Source organism: Aspergillus pseudodeflectus, assembly GCF_044049435.1.
Source record: "Aspergillus pseudodeflectus strain CBS 756.74 chromosome Unknown BJX68scaffold_28, whole genome shotgun sequence".
NCBI classification, from domain to species: Eukaryota; Fungi; Ascomycota; class Eurotiomycetes; order Eurotiales; family Aspergillaceae; genus Aspergillus; species Aspergillus pseudodeflectus.
Genome location: NW_027263804.1, coordinates 1 through 18,459, shown reverse-complemented (window position 1 = coordinate 18,459; position 18,459 = coordinate 1). Strand labels below are relative to the sequence as shown.

The window sequence follows — 18,459 nt, the reverse complement described above, 5'->3', positions numbered from 1 at the left end:
CTTTGTCTGTCAGCAAATCCACACGATGGCCCTCGCAAGCCTCCGCGACCTCTCCCGCTTCCCTACCTCCACCCTTCTCCCCGCAATCACCTCCACCACTGCGAGCAATACCTGCACCGACTCTTCGTCTGCCACCTCACTAGATCTCGGTCTCGGCCCCTCAACCCAAACCAAGAAGTGGTGCTTCATCGCTGAGATAACTAAGGTCTCGCAGAGCGAAGAGTACCATACCGATCTGGAAGTCCAGGATGCAACGGGTAGTCGTGTTCGCGTCGTGATTACAGCTGCTGTCGAGGGGTTCCCCCGCGAGGGGTTGAGTGTTGGAAATATGCTTTTGGTCCTGGGTGCGGTGAGGAGAGCCCTCAAGGATGGGAGTGTTGGTGTTGAGGTGGACGATGTTGCAAAGGCCAAGGTATGTCACAACTCACTTTCCCGGTTCTACCGCCGGTTCGAGAGAGGGGAGATTACTGTTACTGATTTCTATATTTGGCAGACCCTCCCCATCCAAATCGACCAGTTTATGAACCTCGGCCGCAACGTCCTGCACTACAACTCCGTCGAAGACGCCAAGGGGCTTTGCAATGGATGTTTACGGCGGAAGCGTTCACTCCACCGGTGCTCTGGCTGCCAACTCTTTTGGTACTGCAACGATGTACGTCAACCTCCTTCATATACCCCTCTTCCCTCTCTCTCCTTCTCTCTGGTCACATCCTTCCTTCCTCCTCATCATCGAAACGAATACTAACCCCAATCACACGCAGACCTGCCAGAACAACGGCTACAACAAAGTCTACCACAAAGAAATCTGCAAGATCCTCCGTGACGCTGACGTGCAGGCTCTTTTCCGCGGGAGCTGGAACGCACTTGATATCTTTCAGTCGTTTGTGCTGCAGAGTCAGAAGGAGGCCCAGTGTGACAAGGGGTCGCATGTGGCTTTTGTTCTTCAGGAGATGGGGCATTTTCTCAAGTGTTAGATTACAGAAAGAGTCTTTGGATGTCATGCTGGATACTAAGATCTAGGAATTGCGTGCTGGTGGTGATTTGTTGGACGATGGCTTCATTGATGTACTGTCTCTTCCACAGATACTGGCAGGCATTGTTCTAGACATAAAAATGTGATCGAATAGCCTCCTGTCCAATCGATATCTCTTCATTCTCCTACTCAGTAACAAACTTGACCGTAACCTCCGCACTCACCTCCACCTCCTCCGGCCGAAACTCCAACCCCTCACGCTCTCCCCCATCACCATCCCCACCCCGTCTCCCTCCCGGCCCCCCAGCCCGCCGACTCGAAACAACCCCATACGCAACGCCGCCATAGCCACCCCTCCCCTCCTCCACAACCTCGCTCACAAACACCTTATCCTTCCCGAACGTCCCCGCATAGTCCTCCGCGCGCTCAAGCGCATCCCGTCCAGCAAGTGATCGCACACGCCGCGCAAGTTCCCGCTTACTCACCTCCGTAAGCGCCCAGTCTACCCCGTCGACATCAACAAGCGGAAGCGCCGCGAGCTCCGACGCGAAATGTGACAGCGCGGTGAAATCGCGGAATTTCACCTCCATGTTCGTACTCGCGTGGAACACGCGCTGTTCAATCTTCTTTCGATCGCGCCGGTCTGCGACGGCGTATGAGTATGTTGACAATGTGCCCAGCGACCAGTGTGTGATTTTTGCGTCCGGGGCTATCTCGCCGGATGCCGTGCGCGTATTTAGGGGCTTTATGAGCGATTTCAGTGTGTTTGTGCAGGAGACGACGTTGGATGAGACGGTCTTGGGCTCGGCGCCGCTGTCGGTGATGCTGAGGCGGAGGGTGCCCCGTTCGGCGGGGCGCGCGATGCTGGCGTGGCCGGTGGTTGTTATTGTGAAGGGGGGCATTTTGGTGGATTTGGGGGGTGGTGAGCTGGAGTTTGAAGTGTGAGATAGGGGTTGCAGGGATTGGAGGGGTAAGGCGTTGTTTAAGTAGAGACGGAGCTTGACTAGTGGTGTGGTGTGGGGTTGCGGCTGAACGGGGCTATGTGGTGGCGCAGCCCGAGGATGATCGGAATGGAGTCGATCGGGCAGGGCTGAATCTGATCCATTCTTAGCACAGCGTTGGATCTATCCCTGATTCATTTGCAGAGGCTCCTCGGAATTACTGCGCGCGCCTCCAACTCCTACGAGTTCGCTATCAAAACCCAACGATACTCACCCGGCACGGCAGCAATTGGCCAGCAGCAAGAGAGAATTTGGGACAATGATGGATAGCATGCAACAATAAGATTGATGCTCTTGCAGTTAGATGTGCGATCCAAACTCATGTTTACTTCTTTGCCTCGGCACTCTTAACCGGGAATCTAGGACTACACCGATTGGCGCGAGCATATACACGTCTGAGCCTAGTTTGCTCGCCCAGAGCCTCCGCTGCTCCTTTGTAGTGAACCACGACTCCAAGCACTCTGTAAAGCAATTGCAATGGGGACAAAACCCCACATCCTCGAGTCAGGAAGGAGGACAATTACCCTCGCACGGACAGTGATGGACTGCGTGCGCGGCTACCAGGGTCCAGTTCCTGTGAGTGCATTTGAATCGAAGATTCCCTCGGTCTCCGCGACAGCTCTTGGAAATTTTGTTTTGGCTCTGGTTTCCGTGTCTTTCTTCCTGCTCCTACTTGAAAGTTCTACCTTGGTCCACCTACAAACCGCTGGATCTCAATCTCCCACGAAACCACTCTCGTCCCAGGCAACCCCTACAGCAATGTTTCGAAGACGGGCACTCATTTTGACCTTGGCTCTCGCTAGCCTCTCGCTGTCGCAAAACACATCTACCCCAACCGGAGAGACAGCCGCATACTCAACAACCGATATGTGGCTACTCTTCGGCGGTCTTTGGACCTCGCAGGCTGTTGTCGCGTCTATCATGGGGGATGTACGTGCACCGTCCATGGCCTTTTTGGTCTTGATCTTTGCAAAGAAACGGATTAGAAAAACGAGAGGATAAAAGAAGAAGAGCAATGTATGAAGCTCGGGCAAAAGCTGACTTGGAGTATCCAGGATGCAACAGCAACAACATACAACATGACCTGTGCCCCCAACGTGACGGCAACGAGGGCTACGGGAGTGGGGGATTCGAGGTTGTTGGCTGCAGGGGCAGCGGCTGTTTTTGTGGCGGGGATCTAGATGCACAAATCCTGAGGGTGCGAAAGAGTCCTGTAACTAAACAGACAGTGGTCGGGCAGATAGGAGATGATTCAGTTTTAGCGTAGGCAAAGTTATCCACCCCATCTTGCAACACCCACCCCAAAAACACCCACAACAACCGCCCCAAAGAGCGCCATGTTCCTGACTGCCCGTCGATGATACGCCTCTGTCGTGCGCGCAATCCTCTCCGCCCACGCCTGCGGCGGATTCCCACTCGGAAACTCGATACCCTCCGGGACACTCTTCCCCAGAAACTCACATAGCGGACCCCATCCATCTTCAACGCTCCACTCGAGCAACCTCCCTTCCTCGCCTCGTACCTTCATCAGGGCTCTAACCATCTCAACATGTTCCTTGTATACCTCCCTCCCATTCTCGGCAAAGCTTCCCCTGAAGAAACGCGGCATAAGCGTCCGACACATACACTGCCTCACCCAAAACAACTCCGCACAGAACCACGACGTGACCCAATCGCAGTCCACCTGGTTCGCATCGAAGTATCCCATCGTCGCTTCCATGGACGTATACCACGCATCGAGGTCCCTCCGCGTATTCAAAATGACTTTTGCATCCGGGTACGCGGATATCAATTCGGGTGCGAATTCCGCGGCGTGCAGGTCGCTTACCCCGACACACCCGCTGAGGAATGTGTCAAAGTCCGCCGATGTGAGTTCCGGACTCCACGGTGTGTATTTCCGCTTCAGGAGCAGGTATATCTTCTCGAGGTCATACGGGGGGAGGATCGTGTCGAAGCCGTGGTGTGTGTGTTCGAATCCGAGGATGTGCAGTGCTTCGCGGAGGGATTCGGTTCCTGAGCGGGAGATGCCGACGGCGAGGATCTGCATTGGTTTTGTGCGTTGGGGGCGTGGTGCGGGTATGCGGACGCCGTAGAGGGTGTGGAGGATGGGGTCGGGGATCCAGCTCATTTTGGGTGATAGTTGATAGTAAATGCTGCCAAGTCAAGTTGGGGAGAGAAAGATCAGAGAAAGAATCGAGGAAATGGCTTTTATTTAAATAAGATAAAACGTCTACTGACGGCGCGAGATGACGCTGAATTGGCTGCAAGGGTTGTTGGGACCAACGCTCAAGTCGCGCTGTATATGCCCAGTTGGGGTAAGGATCGAGCTACGCCACAGTGTCGTTGCATCTGCATCTTATTCCCCACTGGGCGCTGTCAGACGCACGTCCCAGCTGCGTGACGCAATGAAGATCACTCAGGTATCAGGAAAAGATAGCTAAAAATCTGAATATATCGCTGATTGGTGGATATCTACAATGCTCAAACAAATCATCGGGCGGGCGGAACTCCGCCCCAAGATGTGATGCTAAATGCAAGCGCCAAGCTGCCATCATGTTCGTGGCAACCTCGCTAAAATCTCAAGGACGTCGCGGCGCGTATATTGCCGGACTCCAGATACACGTCAACTCCTCATCGGCAATGCCGATGATCACACTTGTCCAACCGCAATACCGAATAACAGTTCATAACGCTGCAATGACCTTCTTCAAGGCAACGAGAGAAACTGGCTTGACGAGGTAGTCATCAATCCCCACAGCTTTGGCTCTTTGCTGCATGTCCGTCGAGGCCACCCCTGTCACAGCCATGATGCGCGACCTCGGGAGGTTCCTTTCTTCCTCGAACAAGCGAATCTCGTTTGTCGACACTATACCGTCCATGACTGGCATGGAGATATCTAATAAGAGCTGTTAGCGAGCGTCAAGATCAGTAGGGATCGAGCTTACCCATAAGAATGAGATCGTATCGTCGCCGGGACTCTTTATACTTGTTGAGTGCAATCAAGCCATCCGTCGCTGTCTCGTAGGTGCAACCGATTTTGCCAGCAAATGTTGCCAGGATCTGAGCATATCAGTACCACATCAAGTAGAGATTGAAGGATCGGCATACCTTGAGGTTTATTTCGTTGTCGTCCACGATGAGGAGATGCAAGGGCGTTGGGACTTGCAATATCGAAGGGATAGGTTCTTTGGGTTGTGATACCGGTGGGGGTTGAGTGAGCGTAACGTCCGCAAGAAGAGTTGGCACAAGCTCTGATCTGACGGCGTCGGGGGAAGGAAGGGTTTCCGATACTATGCAGGGCGATTCAAGTGGCGGGTTCTGCAGAAGTTCGTGGACTTTGACTACTGCGTGTCGGAACTTGCGGCAACCGAAACTGCAAATCATCAGCAAAGATAAAAGCTTCTCAAGTTCAGGTTAACACTTACGGCTGAGATACGCGAATGACGTTCGAATACTGTATGGGCAGCGGATCGGGCGTCTTGCTGTTGAGCATGATGAATATCTTCTTGAAACCCATATTTCGTGCATTTTCGAGGGATGACGGTCCATTCTTGATGATATCCATGAACTTTGCCTCTTCAATGATCGCAACATCACCTTCTGAGTTGGTGAAGGATTCCGACGACGATACACTCCAGCCCGGCTGCTTTGCAAGGATAGCAGTGAGGCAGCTCCTGATGGCGAGCTTCCGTTTCGACTCCGGAGGTAAGATACCGGTTGGCGTTTCCCCAAGACCGGGATAGTCGTTGAATCCAATAAGACAGGCGCGGATCGGGGGGCCTGATTGAACGTTTTCGTCAATCATCGGAAGGGACGGAGGAATTGACGGCGGTTCCCGAAGCATTTCAACTGGTACGAATATATCCACTTGCGTGCCAACACCGACTTCACTCCTGACGTTGACGTGACCATCAAGGGAAGCCACGAGCTGCCGCACAATACTCAACCCAAGACCTAGTCCTTCGGATAAGGAATTCTCTTGCGCAAAAGGGGAGAATAGCTTGTGTCGGAGAAAATCCGCAGCAATTCCAGACCCAGTATCGGTGATTGAAAGAAGAGCGAAAACATGCAACGGATCCCTCTTTCGCCTCACCTTTGAGAGAGATACCTCGACAAAACCGGCCTTTGTCCATTTCAAGGAGTTGCCAAGCACATTCATCACAATCCGTTTCCAGGCACCGGGAACCGACTGGATTTTCCAGGTCGGTGCATCCTCGACGCGAACAATAACCGACACCTCATCTTTGCAAGTGTCAAAGTCGTCTGGCGAAGGCGAGACTGGGCTCTGGTCGAGATGCGCAGCAGTTTTTGGCAACGTCTGGCCAGTGTATTGAACTTCCACAACCTCTTCTACTAAATCTCCGAGGTCGAATGTAGTCTCCAGACTGGTCAATCCGACATCGGGAGCACCTGGAGGAGAATCTTCCAACGACGTAAGGTTGTTGATTCCAGAAAAGTCCAGTCTGAATCAAGTCAGCGATAGTCTAGTATTCGAAGAAGTGAACTTACAAATGGTTGAGAGTGTCGAGCAGAGTCATGCCGCATGCCTCTACCATGTTCACCAGGTGCTGTTCCTGCGGCGGCAGCGAGGTGGCTCCCAGGAGTTCTGCGCTGGCGAGAATGCCGTGCAGCGGTGATCGCAACTCATGGCTGACCGATGACATAAAAGCGGACTTGGACTTCTGAGTCGTTGCCCAGTCGACACGAGCCACTTCTGAGATAATCGAGTCGCCAAAAACTTTGAAGTAATGCAACTCGTCCGCTCCCAAGGCACGAAAGGTATTGCTCGTCCATACCAGGGTTCCCGCAAGCCACCGAGACTTGTTCCAATCCCAGATTGGAGAGAACAGGACAGAGCTAGCGTCTGGAAAGTGGCATGCGAGCTGTCGGCAGAGATCCCTCACCGGGTCAGGGGCCTGAAGAGACCATTCCTCATTTTTCGACTCGCTCAAGTCGAAAATCTGGCCTTGCGGGAAATTTGCCATCAGGTCGTCCAGTATTTTGTCAGTGATGTTGAAATCGCATTGCGGATAAGCCGATCTGGTGGTGTCGCGCAGCGCACGACCTAACAACACGCATGGATCCTCGGCTGCTTTGGAGAGCGAGCCGACTCCTGGAATATCGACCGGGCTCGGATAGGGATCGGCCAAAAAACCTGGATTTAGCGTTGATGGCAATGGTTCCCATGTTCCAGTATCATTCGCAAGGACACTACATTTATCAGCAAGGCAATGTGAGGTGTGGATGGAAAGAAGATAGCTTACACTCCCCCATTGCACCGGGACGCATCGACGAATAGGACACCATCTAAATCCATCGAGTCGCGAAGGAGGACACTTGCTCGAGAGAATATTTTCGAAATCCGGTTTGCAATGTCCGTGGCCGACGCCTGGGCGTCATTCGTGGGCCTGTCGGTAACAGCCGGGGCGTTTCGCGGCAGGCTCATGGGGTCTCTTGGTTCGTCCCCGTTCCAGGACAGAGCGGAAGTCGATCGTTCAAATCTGGGAGGGGCGGATAATTCGGTCTGTTCGGAGCAAGTTACTTTTGAAAAGAGCGATGCAAGCTCCGCCGTTCCCTCGGAGGGAGAAAGCGGGCCCAGGTTGGCTTCTGATCCCTCGCCGTCGAAAGCGGCACTCGACAAATTGAGATGGCTATCATCCGAAGCTTTTGACATTCTATCCCCTGCGTGCGTGCCAAAAACATTTAGCGACTGAGAAGCTGCAGGTTTGTATGGCTCGGTGGGATCAAACTCGGCGTGGTCTTTGACAAACGTCGTCAGGCTTTTGACCAGCGCTTCGGTTCTCCAATGGCAGTGCGACAATCGGACAGTCTCCAGATGCTGCGCAATCGCATCTGCGATCTCTTGCAAAGCTTCTACCTCGGTATCGCCAAAGTCCGACCGCGGCTTGTCGTCGATAATGCAGTACGATCCCAATACGTAGCCACCGGGGCTTCTAACGGGAACTGCGGCATAAAATCGCATATGCGGCCAGCCGACAACGAATGGTCGGTCCTTGTACGCTTCCTCTTTTGTGAAATCGCGAACGACATATCGCGTGCTGTTGGCGATCAAATTGTCCGTCTCGATCGGCGTGGAGGGATTCCGGTTGGTAAAGAATTTGATCGTCTGCGGCACCACTCCCCATCCCATGTGTAGCGACCGCGTCCCCAAGTATAATCCATCGTTATTCTGATGTTTGTGGGCATTTCCAAGCGAAACGGATGCGGTGGCTTCGGCGATGACATGGTGATGGGCCTCGTCGATGATCGAGACAAACGCACGGTTGCAGCCGAGTTGCAAAACTCCGAGGCGGGCAAGCGCCGTCAGGGCGGTATCCGGCGAGAGTCGTTTGTTGTCGTTGTCCGGCTGTTGGTCGCCCTGGAGAGGTTGAATGTCATTGTCGCCGGCGGTTGAGCGACGATCGACGATGCAATAATACCTGCAGACGCGCGATCAGCACGATCCGAGCGTTAAGTTCCGGGAAGGAGATCGATCGGATGGATACCCACTTTGCAACTTCTCTCAGTCTCTCTCGCTCTGCATCGCAGGGAGACAGATGGGAACAATCCGTGGACATCCCGTCAGGATGCTGGATGCATTTTCGGACGTGGAGTGCGGAGGAAAGGAGGAAATCAAGGAAGGGGGGAAGCGACCGTTCTTTTCTTGATTTTGGCCGATGCGTTTGGAGGCGGGCGGCAAGCGGGCTGGACACTAGTCTAGACTCGCTGGCTGTCAACACATGGACCCGACGCTTCTCTCGCCTCTGCACGCCCCACACTCTCCCTCTTCTCTCCTGTCAACAACCCTCTCCGCGAATCACGCCTTCAGGGTAACAGTGCCGGACCGTTGAAAACGAAATGTTTTATGGATTCTGAACAAGCCGACCCGAATGCTGTCAAATTGACCAAGCCTGCCATCCCTGGAGACTTTACTGGGCTCAGAGCATCCCTCCATTCGCCGACTGCGCACACATTTCCTTCAGGTCCACTGTTTATCAACCTCTTCGCCACGAAGATAATCCAATGATATTTTCTCCTGTAACCTGGCCGAGCGCATTGGTCTCCGCTAGAAGAGGGTAAAATTCTGCCGCATCAGCCCCGGTTGGCCTTGGATCTGCAGGTGGCGATCCACCAATCCCCGATGCATATTGCGTTTCTGGAGTACAGCACTGCACAGCCATGCGCTACAATGTTATATACAACTTCGAGACATGTGCATAATGCTTTACAAGCTCCAACTACCCTTTTCGCTTGGCACCGGCATCTCCGTCTGTGTTTTGACAGTGGGTCAAGTCTGATGAAGCCGTCCTTGTACTGGCAAAGTATTGCCACCTTATGTGATCAATGATTCGGGGTCTATTACTGAGAATGGCACGACTCCGGAGTTCTGCCGCGCGGCATCCATCGACCTGTCCCATCCGCTCCATCTGTTCTGCAGATATACCATCCTGAAATACCCTTTGCCGGCTGGGTGGATAGTCGGCAGTCCTCATAAAGCGTCCCCGCACGGAGGCAGCGGAAATGAATTCGACAAAAAGTTTCGTGGTGGCTTGTGTGAAACCGTGGTTCATCTTCATAAAGTCCACGAGGCAGGAGCCCTGCGGACGGGGTCCTCCGGATGATCTTCGGGATCGCCTTTACAAGAGTGCATTATTCTTCGATCGTGCGATATCCTCCTCGCCCTTTGCTATCTCGATCATTTGACAATTGTAGTGGACATCTGGCTACCCGGTGTCGATCCCGATGTGTCGCAGCAGTGAGCTCTCACTCGTGGCGAATTCAGTGATGATCGACACCATGTGCTCAGCATAACGTCTTTCAGATGTCGTATGATTGATGCCCACGATTTTCTAATCTCATTCGCGAATCTCTGGTCTCAACGCTTGTCGTGGTTGTCCTGAATACTGCAACTCCTCCTAACCTCGGTGAGGCTCGAAATGTACATTTTGCTCGGCCGAGTGGAGGCTCCATGCAATACTCCGTAATGCTACTACGGAGTACTCCGGAGTAGGCTCTCCGCCGGGTCATGCGACTCCAGCGAACAATTGCCGATAAAGTCGGTGCTAACAATATCTCTTCGGTACATGATAGGCATATTGCCGCGCCTCTGTTCGTACTGAGACGCCGTGGCTACGAAGTTGCGGTGCCTGATCCACGCCTACAAAACCTCCGATTGCAAAAAGCTTAACCTTAAATTGCAACGGCGTTCTTATCCGGGGATGTCAGCAGGGCTCGGATGTCTGGCAGATCACGAGACTGAGATGGTTGGCGATGCGGAGTAAGTCAGCATGACAACACAGGTTTCGGACCGAGCCCCCGCACTTCCATCATCAACTCTGCGCTGCGATTTAACAATCGATTGAATTGACTATAAGCAAATCAAAATGGTTGGAGATATCGTCCTCGCGTTTGATCTGTACGGAACTCTGCTTTCCACCGAGTCGATCGCTCAGCAGCTGGCGTCGCATTTCCCCGAAAAGGCCCATTCCATCTCGAGCTTATGGCGGCGCTATCAGCTGGAATACACGTGGAGGCTGACGAGCATGGGTATGCGACGCCCTGTCTTCACTATTGTCAGCAAAAAGTGACATTGAAATTCTGCAGGCGTCTACGAATCCTTCTCCACGATCACGCGCAACGCCCTCCGTCACGCTCTTGCCGAACATGGCGAAACTCTGGATGACGATGCGATATCCGCGCTGATGGAAGCCTATGACAACCTCTCTACATTCCCCGACGTCAAACCCACGCTAACAAAGCTCGCCTCGAATCCGCGCATAACCCCCGTCGTCTTCTCCAATGGCACGCAAAACATGGTCTCAAACTCTGTACACTCTTCCCCCGACCTCTCCCCACACGCCTCGGTATTCTCCGACATAATCTCCATCCAGAGTGTCCGACAATTCAAGCCCGCGCCCGCGACGTATTTCCATCTCGCCGAGAAAGTCGGCAAGGCGTCGCGGCTGGAGGATATCTGGCTCGTCAGCGGGAATCCGTTTGATATTGTGGGTGCGCGGAGCGTCGGGTTGAATGCGGTTTGGGTTGATCGTGCTGGGAAGGGGTGGATGGATGCTGCGGTTCCGAGGTTGCGTCCCACCGCGGTTGTCAGAAGCTTGGAAGAGGTTTCGGATGTGGTCGAGCACCAGCCTTAGCCTTTGTGATTCGCGATTTTAATACCTGGAAGATCAAAACGTGATCTAGTTGGTTGGTTTGCTTTGTCGCACCGTACAATTTGTGCCCCGTGCGAGAGGTTTAGATGTGCCCTACAATGAGTGGGTATCGCGGCTAGATATATATCTGACAAGACAATACAACGCGACAAGCAAGGAAAGCTTTGCAACAAGATCCAGCAGATGAGGGTTGATCTTCAATCAACGAGAATACAAGAGAAAAGATACTCTTGCTGATTTTGTCGTCCTCTACCAAAACGATGGGATGGCTTCTGACAGCGTTGCGACTGCAGTCTGTCCGCCTGCTTCCCTTTGGACTCACCTCGTATCGATAAGCGATGCACAACTCGGTGGGCCATTTATGCATTCCATTACTACACCGCAATCCTGACTGGCCAGTCAAAGCCAACAAGCCAAGCATGCGCACGCTAAGACGCGCTAGCCCAGCCCATCGCGCCCCCTCACGGTTCACCCTTGCCGAGGCTGGCCGCCGACGAGCTTCGCCGACGTCCAGACGCACTTTAGATGCAGATCGCACGGGACGACAGCCAGCGTGCCCAAACAGCGCGCTCTTAATGGGCTGTTGAGGCCATTTAATCTATTCTTACCACGCTTATCAATATGTCTGACACGATTACGGGGCTATATATCCTCGCGTCGACCCTGTGGTCGGCGCTGACCGCTCGTTGGCAGGCGGTGACCGCGCTCTTTCTGAGTCTTTGGCAGTCGGCGACGATGAAGTTCCTTGCACCGTTTAAGACGGCTCCCCTGATGGCGGCGGTTATCATCGCCAAAGCGCATTATCCTGCCCTGCCCGAGGATCTAACGACACCGGTGCAGCAGAGGTTGGCGGTTTATGGGTTGAATTGTAAGAGGAACCACCGTCTTTGTTATGATTTTTTAATTAATGCTTGCAGCTGTCTCGATTGGTTGGAACACGTATACCCAGCTGGACGAGTCGTGCGTCCGATTCGGGACCGAGAGGGATAGCCTCGACCACCAGGTCTGCACGGTTGGAATGTCAACTACATACCCGTCCTCGCGGACCTACGAGAACAGGGTAATCCTTCAAGACCTGATACCAGGAACAACATACTACTACAAGATCGTCTCCACAAACTCAACAGTGGACCACTTCCTCAGCCCACGCACACCGGGCGACAGGACCCCCTTCAGCTTCAACGCCGTCATCGACCTCGGCGTCTACGGCGAAGACGGGTTCACGATACAAGGCGACAAGACGAAGAAAGATACGATTCCGCGGATAAACCCCGCGCTGAACCATACGACCATCGGGCGACTAGCGAACACAGTCGATGACTACGAGTTTATCATTCACCCGGGCGACTTTGCGTACGCGGACGACTGGTTCCTCTCGCTGGATAATCTCTTCGACGGCGAAAATGCCTACCAGGCCATCCTCGAGAATTTCTATGAACAGCTCGCGCCGATTGCGGGCCGGAAACCATACATGGCGTCCCCGGGGAACCACGAGGCCGCCTGCCAGGAGATCCCACATACAACGGGACTCTGCCCCGACGGGCAAAAGAACTTTACAGACTTCATGCACCGCTTCGGGAACACCATGCCAACGGCATTCCCCTCCCTCTCAACCAACACCACCGCAAAAATCCTCGCGAATAAAGCGCGCCTCCTCGCACAGCCGCCCTTTTGGTACTCGTTCGAATACGGCATGGCGCACGTCGTCATGATAAACACGGAAACGGACTTTGAGGCCGCGCCGAGCGGACAGGGTGGATCGGCCGGATTAAACGGCGGTCCCTTTGGGACGCAGAATCAGCAGCTCGAGTTCCTGGAAGCTGATCTCGCCAGCGTCGATCGACAAGTCACACCCTGGGTCATCGTTGCGGGCCATAGACCGTGGTACACGGCCGGCCTCGCCTGCGGACCGTGCCAGGAAGCTTTCGAGGATATACTGTATGCCTACGGCGTCGACCTCGCCATCTTCGGGCACGTGCACAATTCGCAGCGCTTTCTTCCCATCTACAACGGGGTCCTTGATCCACGGGGTATGCAAGACCCGAAGGCACCTGTGTATATTGTTGCCGGGGCGGCGGGGAACATCGAGGGGCTTGTGAAGGTTGGAAAGAAGAGTGTTGAGGGGTTGGTGTTTGCGGATGATGAGGAGTATGCGTTTGCGAGGGTTAGTGTGTTGGATGAGTGGAATTTGGGGATTGAGTTTGTGGGTTCCGCCACGGGGGAGGTGCTCGATAGCAGTTTGTTGGTCAAGGGGCATGGGGAGAGGTTTGTTAGGCAATGATTGGATCATATTGGATGGCTTTGGATATACGGAGGATCTAATTGGATATACTACGCGGGTATATATGGTGCTCCCTCACTGCTATCGTCTTTGCTATACATATACATGTACAATGCAGTACACCTGGAAATTATCCATTCAAACTATGGGACACTCCCAGAAAACCTGCTTATCCCGCCGGAGTTCCCCCAGAAGTATACCCGGACGCCCCCATGGAGCCACCCGGGTAAACCTGTCCTGGCATACGCACGGTGATGTAACGTAGCTGGAGCTTTGGTGCGATCGTCGCCTTGGTCATTTAGCCTGAAGGCATTTGATCCTGATTACCAAGCTCTGCCTAACCGTCAGCCACCGGGATCGTTTGTGGCTTGGGACCGTACCATATGTGGGTTTGATGAAATCAAACCGACGAAAAGACGGTCATAGGCACAGTATAACAGAGCTCAGCAACGCAAATTCATACCTCGTAGACGTGATCGATATCCGGATAGGCAGGGTATCTGTGCAACGACCATTCAGGCTAAATGGCCGCCCGCCCCCGCGTCGTTCATCGGTGATCGACGCCGACGATGCTTATTCCGTCAGATGCGGAGACTCCAGCTTCTTCCATCGGCAATACACCGGCTCTCCAACGATTCAGGACAAAATATAAATACCTGCTTCGTTCTACCAGCGTCTACTTCATCTCCTGACCAAGGTGCGAACCGAAATTCCTTCGCGATGCGCCCCCTCCTATCCCTAGCGGCCCTCCCGGCCCTCTTTTCAACAATCACCGCCCAAAACAACCACTCCTTCGTCGACTACACCGTCGAAGCAAACCCCGACCTCTTCCCACAATGCCTCGCAAAACTCAACATGTCCTTCCCAGACTGTACATCGGGCCCCCTCTCCCAGAACCTCGTCTGCGACCGCTCCGCGTCCCCGCACGCGCGCGCCAGCGCCCTCGTCTCCCTCTTCACCTTTGAAGAACTCGTCAACAACACGGGAAACACGGGCTTCGGCGTCCCAAGACTCAATCTCCCAAACTACCAGGTCTGGGGCGAGGCGCTGCATGGTGTCGGGCGGGCGACGTTCCGCGACCAAGGGGATTTCAGTTGGGCGACCTCGTTCCCGATGCCGATTAGCACGATGGCGGCGCTGAACAAGACACTGATCAAGCAGATTGGGGAGATTGTCTCGACGCAGTTGCGCGCGTATAGCAATGCGGGGCTTGGAGGGATAGACGTCTACTCGCCGAATATCAACACCTTCCGACACCCCGTCTGGGGCCGGGGACAGGAGACGCCCGGCGAGGATCCGTATCTTGCGAGCGTGTTTGGATACGAGTACATCACGGCTCTGCAGGGGAGCAGCCCCGACTCAGAAGAGAACCTGAAGATCATCGCGACAGCAAAACACTTTGCGGGCTACGACATCGAGTCCTGGCGCAACCACTCGCGGCTCGGCAACGACGTCCAGATCACGCAGCAAGATCTGTCCGAGTACTACATGCCGCCGTTCATCACCGCCGCCCGCGACGCGCGCGTCCGCAGCGTCATGTGCTCCTACAACGCCGTAAACGGGCGCCCCTCGTGCGCCAACAAATTCTTCCTCCAGACCCTCCTCCGCGAGACATTTTCCTTTGTCGAAGACGGATACGTCTCGGGAGACTGCGGCGCCGTGTACAACGTGTGGAACCCGCATGGGTACGCGGACGACGAGGCGGCTGCATCGGCTGCGTCGATCCGCGCGGGGACGGATATCGACTGTGGGACGAGCTATCAGTTTTATCTGGAGGATACGCTGTCGGAGGGGATGCTTTCGCGCGCGGAGATTGAGCGCGGGGTTGTGAGGTTGTATGCGAGTCTCATTCGCGCGGGGTACTTTGATGGTCCCGATGCGCCGTATCGGGATATTTCCTGGAGTGATGTGCTGGAGACGGATGGGTGGGATATTGCGTATGAGGCTGCGGTGGAGGGGATTGTCCTGTTGAAGAATGCAGAGGGTACCCTGCCTCTCTCCCCTGAGATCCGGAGCGTAGCGGTCATCGGGCCTTGGGCGAATGTCACCACCGAACTCCAGGGCAACTACTTTGGTCCAGCTCCGTACCTCATCAGCCCGCTGGCGGCGTTTGAATCTTCGGATCTGGAAGTGCACTACGCATTCGGAACAAACGTCTCGTCATCCTCGGACTCCGGCTTCGACGCTGCCCTGGCCGCCGCGCGAGACGCAGACGCAATCCTCTTCTTCGGCGGCATCGACAACACCATCGAGGCAGAGGCCATGGACCGCGACAACATCACCTGGCCGGGGAACCAGCTCGATCTCATCGACCGCCTCTCGCAACTGAACAAACCCCTCATCGTGACCACCCTGGGCGGCGGCCAAATCGACTCCTCCACCCTCAAAGAGAACCCCAACGTCCACGCGCTCCTTTGGGCTGGATACCCCGGCCAATCGGGCGGCCACGCCATCGCCGATATCATTACTGGAAAGCGCGCACCGGCGGGCCGCCTCGTTACGACGCAGTACCCCGCGAACTATGCAGAGACGTTCTCGGCGCTGGATATGGGTCTGCGACCGAATGAGACGAGTGGCAATCCCGGGCAGACATATATGTGGTATACGGGCGAGGCTGTTTATGAGTTTGGGCATGGGCTGTTTTATACGACTTTCGCGGAGAGTGCCAACGCCACCGACGGAGGTGTTTTCGATATCCAGGAGCTTGTGACGGCTTCGCATGATGGGTACGGTCGCGTTGAACAGGTGACTCTGCTCAATTTCACCGTTGCAGTCAGGAATACCGGCGAGACAACATCGGACTACACGGGTCTTGTCTTTGCAAATACAACCGCGGGCCCGGAGCCACGGCCGAAGAAGTGGGTTGTTGGATTTGACCGGCTTGGTGCGATTGAAGCTGGTGAGGAGAAAGTTTTCAATGTGCCTGTGACGATTGATAGTGTGGCAAGGACAGACGAGAAGGGGAATCGGGTTCTGTACCCGGGCAGGTATGAGCTTGCGCTGAACAATGAGCGCTCCGTTGTTGTTGGGTTTGAGCTGAAGGGGGACGAGGTCGTTTTGCTTGCTTGGCCGGAGGAGACTGAGCCTAAGCCGGAGATTTTGCAGGTTCAGAGTTAGGCTTAGAGAGGCTTTCCAAGGTAGTTGCTAGTTACGGTATATGTACTTGGAATAGGGAGTGTTTAATGTCAATGTCAATCTCAGTCGCAGGCTATCTCCCCCACGCCTCCTCCATAAACTCCCGAATGCTAACCGGCTTGACCTCCGGACACAGTTCATTCAGAACACCCTTGATAACCGATCCTCCATGTCCACAAGCCATGGTATACTGAACGTCAATCCTCGGGAGGATATCACTTTGATCAAGTCCATCCAAACGCTTCTGCAACTCCTCTCTCGTGACAGTCCGAACTTCAACCTCCTCCCCAAGCACCTCCTGCATAATCCCAATGATATCTCTCAGATTCCTCGTCTCACCGGCCATTCCAAGTTCCCGCCCGCCCCAAGGCTCCTCAAGGCCGAGTGCAGCGACGACGAATCTTCCGATGTCGCGGATATCTGTCATCGTTATATCGGGAAAATCGCCGTCCGGTGTAAGCGGGACTTCAACCCACGGCGTCCCCCCTTCTCCTGGAGCAGGACGGGGATGGAACATCAACGCGCCCTCGCTAAACCCCGCAAGCGCACTCTTCCTCCTCCGCTCACCAGCTACGTCCGTCGACGTGCCAACCGCAAGATAATTCATAAACATCCCACACGGAAACGCCGCGGCGTCGATATCCCCCCTCTTCACTGCAGTCCGCACCGCATCCCAAACAACAATCTTTGCATAATCAATGTCAACCTGCTTATGCACCTCCTGCGAAAGCGCAAACTCGCTCGGCGCGAAGCGCCTCACACCAGCGGCGATTGATGCGTTCAACAGGTTCAGCTGGTAGTCGACCATCTTCTCGCTGGGGATTAGGAGGGCGGATATTACGGTGTGGATTCCTGAAAGCGAGGCTGTGAGAGAGGGGACGGAGGTGTAGTCGACGTAGCGGGTTTCGATCTCGTAGGTCTCTTTTGTAGCAGGATTTGTGTCTGCTGGTATGGCTGTAGTAGCCGACGTGCTTGGTTTATTCGTATCCTTCGCGCGCGACAGGATGATGGGTTTGTATAGCGGACTGTTGTGTAGCGCGCGGACGATCCACGAGCCGATTGTGCCGGTTCCGCCGGCGATGGCGATGAGTTTGGGGGTCATTTTGTCCTTTTTGAGGTCTTGGCAAAGAGTGTAGAGACCGATAAGTGATCGTTTTCGTGCTGATGACAGCGGGTTGATATAGTTTGTCGCGGTACGAGGGTTAGATAATCATTGCGTCAAGGCTCGTATTCGAGGCTGGAAACGGAACACGATTGGAAGATCAGCAAGAATATGAGAACGTGAGACGTCTGAACGATTGAAGTTGAGTGGAGGCTTGAGAGGGGCCAAGAGGGCCGTCAGATGCAGAGGACAGGCAGCAGCAGGCTCCGACTGCCAACTGCAAGTGCTCCCCTTGCGCAGATCTTACCATTCCCTTTGATCTTGACCTGAACCAGAAGAACTCTCTCCGCCAGACATCTCAAATCACCATCTCGAGCTGCACTCATCTTGGGGCGTTCTCCACTCTCCCCGGATTCCACTGCCCAGAAATGCCCGCTTCCTGAACACCTTCCGAATCCGCATCGGGACGCAGCTCGAGTCTCCGCCACAACCTCGACTCTTTTTTGTCCGCACAAATTTACCACGTCTACAACCTCTCCCTCAGATAGTCCTTTAGGCTCGACATCACCTCATATCACCATATGCGCGCCCGCTTCCACGTGGCCACGAGCGCGCCATCCGCGGTCTCTTCACAGCGACGCACAAACTGCCTTTGAAAACCCAGTTCAGATCTCTCTGTACCTCTCGCATATCGCCAGAGCCGCATAATTCCGGTCCTGGAGCTTCATCGGACAGACTATTCGTGGCGCAGCGGATCCCAACAACGTCCCGGCGCGGATACTGGACGGTATCGTGTG

General features: G+C 54.4%; 9 protein-coding genes across 9 annotated transcripts; 5 read left to right on the top strand and 4 right to left on the bottom strand.

Annotated features, from left to right (window-relative positions):
* Nucleotides 1-25: 25 nt before the first annotated feature.
* On the top strand, nucleotides 26-974 carry BJX68DRAFT_267978 (zinc finger MYND domain-containing protein; the record flags this gene model as incomplete). Its single annotated transcript, XM_071045949.1, has 3 exons — nucleotides 26-412; nucleotides 494-652; nucleotides 762-974. The coding sequence occupies 3 exons, from the start codon at nucleotides 26-28 to the stop codon at nucleotides 972-974; spliced, it is 759 nt and encodes a 252-aa protein (XP_070897755.1).
* BJX68DRAFT_108329 (SIMPL domain-containing protein) lies at nucleotides 942-1,924 on the bottom strand. Its single transcript, XM_071035875.1, has one exon. The coding sequence runs from the start codon at nucleotides 1,873-1,875 to the stop codon at nucleotides 1,159-1,161; it is 717 nt and encodes a 238-aa protein (XP_070897754.1). The 5' UTR covers nucleotides 1,876-1,924; the 3' UTR covers nucleotides 942-1,158.
* Nucleotides 1,925-2,451: 527 nt separating this feature from the next.
* On the top strand, nucleotides 2,452-3,155 carry BJX68DRAFT_267976 (uncharacterized protein; the record flags this gene model as incomplete). Its single annotated transcript, XM_071045948.1, has 2 exons — nucleotides 2,452-2,904; nucleotides 3,030-3,155. 2 exons carry the CDS (start codon nucleotides 2,452-2,454, stop codon nucleotides 3,153-3,155), a joined length of 579 nt encoding a protein of 192 aa, XP_070897753.1.
* A 92-nt stretch (nucleotides 3,156-3,247) lies between these two features.
* Nucleotides 3,248-4,102, bottom strand: BJX68DRAFT_267975 (sulfotransferase family protein; the record flags this gene model as incomplete). The annotated part of the gene is made up of 1 exon (XM_071045947.1): nucleotides 3,248-4,102. One exon carries the CDS (start codon nucleotides 4,100-4,102, stop codon nucleotides 3,248-3,250), a length of 855 nt encoding a protein of 284 aa, XP_070897752.1.
* A 556-nt stretch (nucleotides 4,103-4,658) lies between these two features.
* Nucleotides 4,659-8,552, bottom strand: BJX68DRAFT_267974 (hybrid sensor histidine kinase/response regulator; the record flags this gene model as incomplete). Its single annotated transcript, XM_071045946.1, has 7 exons — nucleotides 4,659-4,870; nucleotides 4,920-5,034; nucleotides 5,083-5,347; nucleotides 5,400-6,437; nucleotides 6,484-7,185; nucleotides 7,239-8,414; nucleotides 8,485-8,552. The coding sequence occupies 7 exons, from the start codon at nucleotides 8,550-8,552 to the stop codon at nucleotides 4,659-4,661; spliced, it is 3,576 nt and encodes a 1,191-aa protein (XP_070897751.1).
* Nucleotides 8,553-10,180: 1,628 nt separating this feature from the next.
* On the top strand, nucleotides 10,181-11,193 carry BJX68DRAFT_108293 (haloacid dehalogenase, type II). The gene is made up of 2 exons (XM_071035874.1): nucleotides 10,181-10,521; nucleotides 10,579-11,193. Exons 1-2 carry the CDS (start codon nucleotides 10,359-10,361, stop codon nucleotides 11,124-11,126), a joined length of 711 nt encoding a protein of 236 aa, XP_070897750.1. The 5' UTR covers nucleotides 10,181-10,358; the 3' UTR covers nucleotides 11,127-11,193.
* Nucleotides 11,194-11,879: 686 nt separating this feature from the next.
* On the top strand, nucleotides 11,880-13,425 carry BJX68DRAFT_256009 (purple acid phosphatase family protein; the record flags this gene model as incomplete). Its single annotated transcript, XM_071043131.1, has 2 exons — nucleotides 11,880-12,012; nucleotides 12,062-13,425. 2 exons carry the CDS (start codon nucleotides 11,880-11,882, stop codon nucleotides 13,423-13,425), a joined length of 1,497 nt encoding a protein of 498 aa, XP_070897749.1.
* A 720-nt stretch (nucleotides 13,426-14,145) lies between these two features.
* xlnD (beta-xylosidase XylA) lies at nucleotides 14,146-16,542 on the top strand (the record flags this gene model as incomplete). Its single annotated transcript, XM_071043130.1, has 1 exon — nucleotides 14,146-16,542. The coding sequence occupies one exon, from the start codon at nucleotides 14,146-14,148 to the stop codon at nucleotides 16,540-16,542; it is 2,397 nt and encodes a 798-aa protein (XP_070897748.1).
* A 91-nt stretch (nucleotides 16,543-16,633) lies between these two features.
* On the bottom strand, nucleotides 16,634-17,662 carry BJX68DRAFT_267970 (aromatic alcohol reductase; the record flags this gene model as incomplete). Its single annotated transcript, XM_071045945.1, has 1 exon — nucleotides 16,634-17,662. The coding sequence occupies one exon, from the start codon at nucleotides 17,660-17,662 to the stop codon at nucleotides 16,634-16,636; it is 1,029 nt and encodes a 342-aa protein (XP_070897747.1).
* Nucleotides 17,663-18,459: the final 797 nt, after the last annotated feature.

Bases quoted from the DNA above. Each gene is read 5' to 3' on its own strand.
- BJX68DRAFT_108329 (XM_071035875.1), bottom strand. From the start codon at position 1,875: ATGCCCCCCTTCACAATAACAACCACCGGCCACGCCAGCATCGCGCGC.
- BJX68DRAFT_108293 (XM_071035874.1), top strand. From the start codon at position 10,359: ATGGTTGGAGATATCGTCCTCGCGTTTGATCTGTACGGAACTCTGCTT. The intron at 10,522-10,578 runs GTATGCGACGCC...GAAATTCTGCAG, and splicing joins GTGGAGGCTGACGAGCATGG to GCGTCTACGAATCCTTCTCC.